The following is a 10,096-nucleotide window of genomic DNA, read 5'->3' on the forward strand; positions in this document are numbered from 1 at the left end:
TGGTGTGTGCTATAACTTGTAGTCTTTCTAGAACAGAATTGTTTGGAATGGAATTTATCTGCTGCTTTAGCACGGGTTCCCTTCACAGTGGTTTCACAATACTGTATGCACACAAATAACAGACTTAAAAGACACTAAGGGGAAAATCCAATTAATTTTGAGCACAAACAATACTAGAATAACTTAATGTGTGTGTATATATACAATTAATTTTCTAATAAAGCTAAGATAGCTGTCTTGTTACAAAAAGTTTTAATGATTTACAATATTACAACCTTAGATACTAGCCTGTTTAAGTTTGAACCATTCTTGGTGGACACTCTGGGGTATTAGGGGCAGTGTGGTTGCTTTTTGTTTTCTTTTTTAACAGACCTTGCTGATTATATCTTGTGGCTGTTTATATGAAAAGTAGACACAATTTGCAGAATTTATCTGGGAATATGGTGCTGCTGTCTCTTAAACTGCTTCCTTAAGCATCTTTTACTCCTTAGGATTATCAGACTTGGCTTGACCTCAGAGAATTTGAGACACGCATTGGAGAGCGTTACATTACCCATGAGAGTGATGATGCACGCTGGAAAGAACACGCTTATGAACACAACCTTGAGTACCCCCAGCATTTCATTATGGCTCCTAATCCAGATGACATGGAAGAAGACCCTTGATTTATTCATTATGTCAAATTGCAACAGAGAAGGACACTTCCAGACAGAAACTGAAGATAAGTTTTGGAGCAACTGTTGTTCTTTTGTGAATGCTGTACACATAGTTCAGTGTGCAAAGCCCCAGGGGATCCTGCATTGACATGGAAATAGACTGTCATCTGACAAGCTCTTCTCCATTTCTGACTTAAACTATGAGTAGTTACTGGACAGTGGGATAAGTCCCATTGGGTAACATTTCACCAAGCTGTGTGGCTGCAAAGCCATTACTGAGGTGTAATGTAAGGTTTTTTTTTTTTTTTTTTTTTTTTTTTTTATTCATAGCCTATGCAATAAGAATTTTGTAATGGTTTTCTAATCCCTATTTACTAGGCCATAGAGGACTGTTTTCTGTTACTTAGATACATTTCCCGTTTCCTAAACTGTGCATGGTGAAAAGAGACTGTAAAAATAAATCAGCGTGGAATACCTTGGCTAATAGCAAAACATGGTGGTTTAGGTGAAATACAGCTTCATAGATGAAGGAATAATTTGCTGCTCTTAAGACAGTTAAATATGTGTGTCTTTGCCCTAACTGAACTTTTTCCAGATATCCAAAGAAAAGAAAACCCTGTAACTTCTTACATTCTTCTTGAAATGCTGGCTGACAATCTGAAGAGATGACAATCAAAGCTATGCTAGTCCTTTATTTTGTATGTTAAAAAGGAGCAATAAGCCACAACAGTGTGTTGCTGTGCAAGGCTGGCAGCACACATCATTGTTACACACCAAAAGTGTTTTGCCTTAAAACTTGCAAGTAAGGCACAGAGATCATACAAGACTTGATGTAGCATATCCTTTCACTCTGAAAAAACAGCTTCTAGGAGAAGGATGTGGAAGAGTAGGGAAAAATACATGCCACATTCTTCTGTTGTTTTCAGTAATTAGATTTTTAAATTTTTCTGATGTTTTTCTAATGTGTTTTAAGGTTCCCTGGACTTACATCAGGAGTTTGTAGCCTGCTAGCTTGTATCTTAACTGTGCTCAAAACCCCTAAGTCACCGTGGATATCAGATCACCTGTTGTTTCTGCCAGGGCAGCTGCGTTGTAGGAGAAAGGGCTTTGCCTTCTGACCTTAACCTGCAGCTCCTCGTGTCCTTATTGTGCTCAGTGTTGTTGTTAGAGCTGAATGAAGAGTCCAAGACCAACTCCAAATTCAGTTTTTTATGCAGATGCTTCAGCTGATGGATTCCCAACCACTTACTGGACTTGTGGCACAACAGAGAAGCAGCAGCAGTGTTCTTTGGAAATGATTCCCTCAGAGGACAGTCTAACAGTTAAAGTTCATGGTATTTCAAAGAAGTTTGAGGCCATGAATGCTAAATGCAAATAGAAGAGGGGCTTTTTTTTTTTTTGGTCATATTTTAAAAAATGGAAAAGGTGAAATCTTTCCTTTTGCGTGGGATAACAGCACTGTGCTGCTGGAAGGTGCTGAATGGCTGTACATATATCCCTGATGTGCCAAGCTGCTTAACTGGAGCTTGGTTTGAAATACTTTTTAAAATATTGAAACAGGCTTGAACTGCAAAGTCAATGAGAAGCTTTGGAGTATCTCCTCTCCTACAAAGATTTTCTTTTTTTTGTGTGTAGATAAGTAATTTTTTTCCTATTGTTATTCAGGGAAGGAAGCAGGTGAGCAGACTTATTCTGATAGATATGCATAAAATCTTACAAGGTTATTTCAGGGCTGGCAGCTGCTTGCAGTGAGTGACCTGGCAGCGAAGTCAGTGGCAGTCACAGAAGTATGTACGTGCAGGTAGGCTTGGGTCTTTAACCCAGCTTTTCTTTTCCTGTTGCCCTTAATCTAACTGCCACTGCATTTGGTAGGTGTCTAAGTTGGTTAAGGCTGAACTCTGGTTTCCCTGTAGGGATATACCAAACTTCCTACAAGGCCTTGGTGCAACCTGTATGGCAGTTTCCTACAGCCAGCAGTGGGCAGAGTGTTTCAGCCCTTCTGCCCACCATGTGTTCTCTCTCCTAGCATGTGTTTTTCTCAGGTTGTGCGGGGGACTTGCCTGATGGCAGTCCGTGCCACTCCTACACTGGGGGTCATCCTCCCCCTTCTGTGGCTGTCAAGGCAGTGCAAAGCAGCTCCACAGGGGCAGAATTTGTCCCTTAACCTCACCTGCCTGTTAAGGCAGGGTTTTGGACCTGATTCTTCAGAGAGGCACTATTTCTCATCTTTGGAACCAGAACAATCACTGATGAAGTTAGTAGTCTGGTATTTGCCCAGGCTTAGCAAGGGAAGCAGTGCTTTTTTTTTTTTCTTTTTTCAACTTCCACAGCTCAAGTGACTAAATTTCAGTGAAATTTCATGTTATCTTCCATCCTAAATGTAATAATGTAGAGTCTAGTTTTAAACTTCAGATTTTATACTTGAGCTGTCACTTCAGGTTTTCTTATAGGTTTTGTTGTTTTTGATAAGGGAGAAAATAAAGCCAGCTCAGTCACTTGAAAAAGCACAACAGGAATGGAAGGAGGAGGGGACAGTAACGAAGTAGAAGGCCTAGCTGCTGTCTCTCCCCATGAAGTCTGCTCTGTTCCAAAATATTATATGAGCTATTTATTCTTCAAGTTGTATTAAAAAAAATGCTGTTGGTCTTTGGAGGAGATTGTCTGACCATATATGCAGACTTTTAGGGCCAGACACTAGAAGCCCCAAGCAGCTAATAGTTGAGGAGCCAAAAAAAAATTAGACATACATTAGGAGTAACCTTTCTTCAGAGTAGTAAAAATAGCTGAGTTTTTTTATTCCCTTTTTTCCTACCTTTACTGCAAATTTGACAGCAGTAGGTTACAGTGTTTAATAACCTTTCTCCTAGATGAATTAAGTTGCGTTCATTCAAGAAATAGTGCTATGATGATGCTAGAAAAAAGCTCATGTAAAGTTTATAGCCTCAAAAGGACACTGTCAAGTACTTTTATATTTTTATACATCCCATTGTTTGTAAATATCCTCTGATAAGCTTGAAAATAAAATTTATTTCCCTACCAGACTTCTTTTTTATTTACACAAATTCTCTCCTTTCAAATGTTCTTAGCAAATGGTTCTTTATACTTCCTTGTGTGTGGATTTGTCATTAGATATGCCTTGTTACCAGAATTCTGTTAGCAGATGCTTTGGAACTAATAACTCTTTTTGCATGGTTCCTGTCACTATTCTCTTCATAAACATATCTTCAGAAATGTCAAGGCATTTCCTTTTAAGCAAGTACCAAAGCTGAGTACTTTTAAACGATTTGCTGATGAGTTTTAACTTGACTTCACTAGTAAATACTTTACTCCCTCTATTGTAAAAACCCCTGAAACAGTGTTCGTCCTGTGTATGCTGGTTTCTCTACATGTGGTGTTTGATATCTACACATACTGCTTTGAGGAGGTCAGTCAACAGGTTTAATGTGCTGCACTGGATTTACTCTGAAGTAGCACTCTACCACAATGGGGCTAGGCCCTCAAGTGTGGAGTGGTGTGAAAAAATTGCCTGGAGCAGTAAAGTGACATTTTATGTGCCTTCAGGTCGAAGATAAATCGAAATACTTAGTTCTTACCTTACAGCTACCTTATGGCATATGCTGTATGCCAATTACATTATTACAAAACCTTTAGTAAACTATAAAATGCAGGACTCTATTCCTTTTACATTGATTTTCTTTTTAATTTATTAAATAAAGTTGCTATTGAAAGCTACAACTATCATACATCTTGCTATAATCTTTGAAATTACTTCAGTAAGAGTTCACCAAATCCAGCAACAGGTGGTAAGTGAGCCTTTGATTCTGGCTTATGTTTCTTGTCAGGATGTACAAGTCTGTGGTGAGGCAGCAAGGCAAAAAATTTAAAACAGTCCCCCATTTTCTTGGGGTTCATCAGCATATCATAACTGTGAAGTAACTGCTCCCGAGTTGCTGTGTCACGTGAATTCTGCAAGAGCACCTAAAAAAAAGAACATCGGTTATAGCCCTTCCTGCTTTCCTATAAATTCCCTCATACCTGCAATCTCTTGCTGCATCCTTTTTGCTTATACTAATGTAACAGCACCATAATGTTCAGCAGAACTGGTGAGATCCCTGGTGGAACACATACACTGATGTATGTAGCAAACGTTGCATTATATACTCCTAAATATAATATCATCCATTTACTTTAGGGGATCCAGAGTAACTTATGTCTAGGAGAAGCAACTCTGATCTCATACATACATGTTGTTTTGAACAACTCTTTCAAAAGCAGATTTTTATAAAAGCTCTCTTGCTGCTTAAGAGTATTGCTTGTGGATTAGGAGGGTTTATGCACCTGTTAGTACTATTGTACCTGCAATCGGAGGTCAATGCCCATGTTTTTTAAAAACTCCTGCTGTTTTATGGGGCCTAGCGTGGCTGTTCTTCCCTGTGTCATCTTCCGAAGATAGCTGAAATCAACATCCGCTGTGAGGTCTGCTGTGCCTGGAGCTCTCAGCACATCGTGAAGTTTGTGATTCCGAAAACCCTGAAAAATTAAATTGGAAGATTATATTCTGCCGTACTGCAAGCTACCACGGCTGGGGCTAGCAAAGAGTAAGTTCTGTGTGCAAGGGGTGAGAAGGGCAAATTATACTTTGAAAGTTTGAGATAAATGCAGCAAGGGCTCAGATTAACCTTTCCATCTGACAGAAACCCTTATGGGTACTGATTAAGAACTCAGTTACTCAGTTTTATGACTGCAGCACAATGCAGTTTTTGCTATTGTGTCCATCCAAGACCTTTCTCATACAAGAACCTAATGATCCAAGCGACAAACAAAAGAGAACGGTATTTTGGCTTATTATTTCAGGGTAAATGACTTGCCCGGAAAGTGTCAGTTTTGGTTCCATCATGACCGTAATCAGCAACCAGTGCGGCCCCACCATCCTTTTCTATACGACAGGCAAGCCTCTGAATGATGACACCAGCCTCGGGACACACTTCCACATGATCTCTTGTTTCTTCAGGCTAGTGCATTAAAACACCTGTATTAGCAAACAAGTATGGGACAAGAGTTCTTCACACTCAATGTCTTGGGACTGTCATCACTTCACTGGGGCACAGAGGTCCAGGGCTGTATTCTAGGCTATCTAGAGCTTGAGCTAGTTTTTGGTAAGTCATTTTCAATTAGTATTCTCTGAATACTGGATTTCAGTCATCTCTTCCATAACCTAGTCAACTGAAATCAATGTTTTTCTAACAAGAATACCTGCATCAGGTGAAACTGCATTACTGTGGTGCTGAAAGAATAAAAATAGTTCAGCTGTGCACACCCTTCAAAAAGGCCTTTTGATGTGAAAATGTAGTTGGTTTTAATCTCAGCTACTTCATTTTGTAACTTTAAGAATCCAGTGAGCTTTAGCAAAAAAAAAAAAAAAATCTTAGACACTTTTCCTTACAGGTCAGTATAGCACAGAAGTACCCAGCTGCACCAAGTACATGCACATCAGGGTGAGAGCCTGGCTCAGGCAGGGCCACTGCTGAGATGGTGATGTGACACACTCAACTCCCTGCCACTTGCTGCCTCAAATTGTTCTCCGAAACATTCTGTTTATGCTCTGATTTTGCAAAGTTTGACACGTGTTTATTTTTGTGCTGTATTTTCCCAGCGTACAAAGTTAAACACTCGTGGAAGTTTTGCAGAACAGAAATGATAAGCTTTATTCACTCATTTATAGACCAAGAGCCCTCCTCTTGCTGTCAAAGTAACCGAGAAGCAGTAAATGCACTTGAAAGAGCAAGTAAAGATGTATGAACTCTAGTAGGCATAACCTTACCTGAATAAAGTTTTCTGTCGCAGGGGTACTGGATGGCGACAAGACAAACCGCAGCTGGTCAGGAACTTCTGGATCTATATCAACCAACACTTCACGCCAGCCTTTCTCTGTTCTCTGTTTAATGAACCCAGAGCACTCATTTTATGCTCTAGTGGGTAGATACAGTATCTTGGGTTTTGAAGTGAACTGATGTGTCCAGCATTTTCACAAAAGTTTTAAGAACATTATATGCTATTAACAGTTATTCATTCCTATTTAATTCTGCTAACTGGCTTTAAAGAAGTCTATGGCAGAGAGCTGTCTGCAGAGTCAACAATTACAGGTTTAATTACACTTGAATGAATGATGCTGTTGATAAAAATGCTGCCTCTTCTACTGGCAGTGCAATGTTTAACTTATCAAAATAATTCATTCTACCACTGATTTTCATAAACTAATTATCAAATTGAAGTTGAACATTTCTTCTGAATCCTAACTAACCTTTATTTTGCTATTATCATTACCATTCGGATAAAAGCCCTTCTGTCTTAGTAGTGATATATAATGTTAAAATTAAAAACTTATTAATGTAGTATAAAAAATAAGAAAAAAACCTGAGACTTATCTAAGCAAAAAAGAAATCTTTAGCCTTCTACAAGTTTTTCTATTCAAGAGCAATTATTAATTTTGCAGTTACCAGTTGAATTAAGCCTTATTTTTCCAGGTTCAGTTAGAAATATTTTACCACCATAAGCAATGCATGTGTCTAGTTTGGCACCATAATTCTACTCTTCAAAGAGAAAAGACATTTAAGTGGATGGTCACAATTATGATTATCTTCTTACTATACCTGAAACTTATGTATTGGCAGGGCATCAAAAAACTCATGTGCCAAGTAAAAGCTGTAACCTGTGGGAAGGTGAAAAATAATGTGTTAGATTATTAATGCTTCCACAGCAGCTTCCAGTTGAAAATTAAAATGTTTTAATGAATTTTAATGAATTAAATTTGTTCCTGTGGTTGTGAAATAATTATCATTACCTCCAGTTTGGGTACATCAAAGACAGCATTTCTACAGCTAGCTCTAGCTTCCAGCCATGAATTTTTAGATCAGTATCTCATAAAAGGAGATTCAGGCAAAGCAAGTAAATGGTTTCCCATGAAAAGTCAAAATAGTCAAAAGGTAGTCAGAATAGGTAGCGGTTCTGAGAATGAGTCAAGATCCTGCCTCAGGCTCACAGAAGTAGTAAGAACAAATATGTACATTAACTACTTTTCTATCCATTATGAAGACTAGCAGAGACATCCTCCGTTATTAAGAACTGCAAATGGAGGAAGGACACCATCCCTGTAACAAGACTTTCAGCTCCTCACCTGGTGGCACATCTTGAATGTCTCTGTACCAGAAAATGGGAATTCCAGTCTTGCTAATGCCTTTCATGTAAGCAGACTTGTCCTCGGGGTTTGATTGCACCTTCCCTCCTGTCAGCATCAGCGCTTGGGTCTCACTGAGTTTGGGACTCACTTCTACCAGATGAATAGAGACATCACATTTACTAAGTAAAGAGGCAAGCTGGTTGAAGACCTATAAAGGCAGATGAATTCTATTAGGCACAGTCATGTGCTGTATATATTAAAGGTTTCAGAATTAACCTTTAATCTCAATATTTATTTTCAAGATAAAATATTTAGTTGGCTTTCATTTAACAAAACAGTGTCAGCAAAAGAGACTGCTTTTTGCTCCTCCAGAAGGAAAAAGTAATTTTTTCATCAATTCAATATCAGCTGCTCTGCACAGCACACATTATATAGTTGTAAGGACATGAAACGCTAATTTAGAACAGTAATAGCCGGAGGGTGAGTAGCTCCTCTAATACCTGCAGAGGGTTTAGCATTGGAGACACCATAAACAAAAAGTGCTCAATATCCTACATTTCACTGTGGTTATTAGTTCTTTTTCATTAACTTATGTAAATAGAATACAAGTTGTTCTGAGATGCTAACTCCCATTAGTGATTTAGTTTTGAATATTTTAATAGCTATAGAAGCACGATAGGACAGAAGGGGTTAACTAAGTAGAGATAAGCCCCTGGAACCCTCAAAGGAACCAACACAACTTCACTCCCCTATTGTTATCCTCCCCTCTCTCTCCTATTGCTTGCAGAGAGGCCTCCCTCCACAGCAACACCATCCTAAGTGGATTTCAGTTTGGATAATTGTTTCCTATACAGAAATACCTTGTAATGGAATATTTCTGCCCTCCCCTTCTACCAAGCAGCGTTTGCAAGATTCCATGCACGTCTGTACAGTGTGCACACGCTGGCTCCTGTTTTGCTTTCAGTTGGGAGACCTGGTCTCAGAAACATGCATATATGTAATTAAAGTCTAAGCTGCAAATCTCCTGACTGAAATGATTTGGTTACTAGGGAAGGTTAATAGTAGCCATGGAATAAAAGCAGAAATAAAAAATATTAATATTACCTACCCGTAATATGTCATCAGCAAGTGTGCCCCTCCCTGGACCCAGTTCCACCAGCTGGAACGCTTCAGGTTTGCCCATGGCTATCCATTCACTGATATACCATATTCCTATTAACTGACAGTGAAGAACAACACAAGGACAGAGTTACAGTGTAACTTGAGAGCTTGCAGAAAGTGGTACCTACCTGCCTGTTGTTTGGTAATAACTAATACTGAGCAATAATCTCTATTTTAAAGTTTTGAAAAAATCATTACGATGCTTTACTTCATCCTCTTAAGTATTAAAACCGCAGCTGTTTGCTGTCAGCCCAGCAGAAGCAACTCTCCCTCATGAGACACGCAGGACTCCTTTCTGGCTGGAGCGAGGACTTTTACTTAAGGCTCAAATGCATCTTGCTGCCCAATTGCCGCTGAACAACTGTTTTTCACCACAATACATTTACCAAAGTGTCACTAAGCACAGCGTTAGGCCCGTCTTCACTACTGGAAATGATACACAAACCAGAGTGAACCAGACCAAAATCTGAAAACTATTTCTGAGTAGTTTTCACACTGGGAAGCCACCATAACTCTTTTTATTTATAAACACGTTCTGTATGAAAATACATTACTGAGCCAAATTATAACCCAAGAAAGGACTTCCTGATCTTCCAGAGAAACGAAACACCCCTTCCTCCTCCAGAAACAACTGTAACTTAACAGTGAAGTTACTTAGGACACACGGAACTGTGCGTTACCTCTCCAAATATCTGACTTATTTCAGGTGAGGTGACGAAATCCCCGCTCTCGCCGATGCCGCCGCGGCGCGTATAGTAACCCTGCGGGGGGAGAGGGGAGAGGAGCCGGGGGCCCGGTGAGCGGCACTACGGGCTCCGGGAACACAGGCCCGGCGTCCCCGGCCCGCAGGCCGCGATGGAGCGGAACCCCCGGCCCCACCCGCACCTGGCCGGGGTTGGTGAGCGCCTCCCGCATGTACTCGGCCACCGTCACCGGCCCGGTGGCCCGCAGCTTGAGTAGCAGGTGCCGCAGGATGGCGGTGGCCCGGCTGGCCCCTTCGGGCTCCGCCTGGCCCCCCGCGCCCGAGCAGGGCCGCGCCGCCGCCGGAGCTGTGGGGAGAGGAGAGAGGGTCGGGGGGCTCAGCGGGGCGGCTCGGGCCCCG

At 40.5% G+C, this 10,096-nt stretch overlaps 2 protein-coding genes across 2 annotated transcripts in view; one reads left to right on the forward strand and one right to left on the reverse strand.

Moving 5' to 3' along the window:
* The window catches only part of PRKD3 (protein kinase D3), a 49,545-nt gene extending 46,161 nt beyond the window's left edge, over window positions 1-3,384 (forward strand). Inside the window, exon 19 of the mRNA XM_026844393.1 lies at window positions 492-3,384. Within this exon, the coding sequence (XP_026700194.1) occupies window positions 492-665 (174 nt within the window). The 3' untranslated portion in view covers window positions 666-3,384. The remainder of the gene's footprint in view (window positions 1-491) is intronic.
* NDUFAF7 (NADH:ubiquinone oxidoreductase complex assembly factor 7) lies at window positions 980-10,092 on the reverse strand (the record flags this gene model as incomplete). The annotated part of the gene is made up of 9 exons (XM_026844596.1): window positions 980-4,634; window positions 5,013-5,186; window positions 5,525-5,668; window positions 6,478-6,591; window positions 7,307-7,365; window positions 7,831-8,041; window positions 8,942-9,052; window positions 9,675-9,755; window positions 9,880-10,092. Coding segments are annotated over 9 exons (1,320 nt in total), but the record flags the coding sequence as incomplete, so codon positions are not given.
* Between the last annotated feature and the right edge of the window lie 4 nt (window positions 10,093-10,096).

Source organism: Athene cunicularia (assembly GCF_003259725.1).
Source record: "Athene cunicularia isolate RWA chromosome 3 unlocalized genomic scaffold, athCun1 chr3_part1, whole genome shotgun sequence".
In the NCBI taxonomy this organism is placed as follows: Eukaryota; Metazoa; Chordata; class Aves; order Strigiformes; family Strigidae; genus Athene; species Athene cunicularia.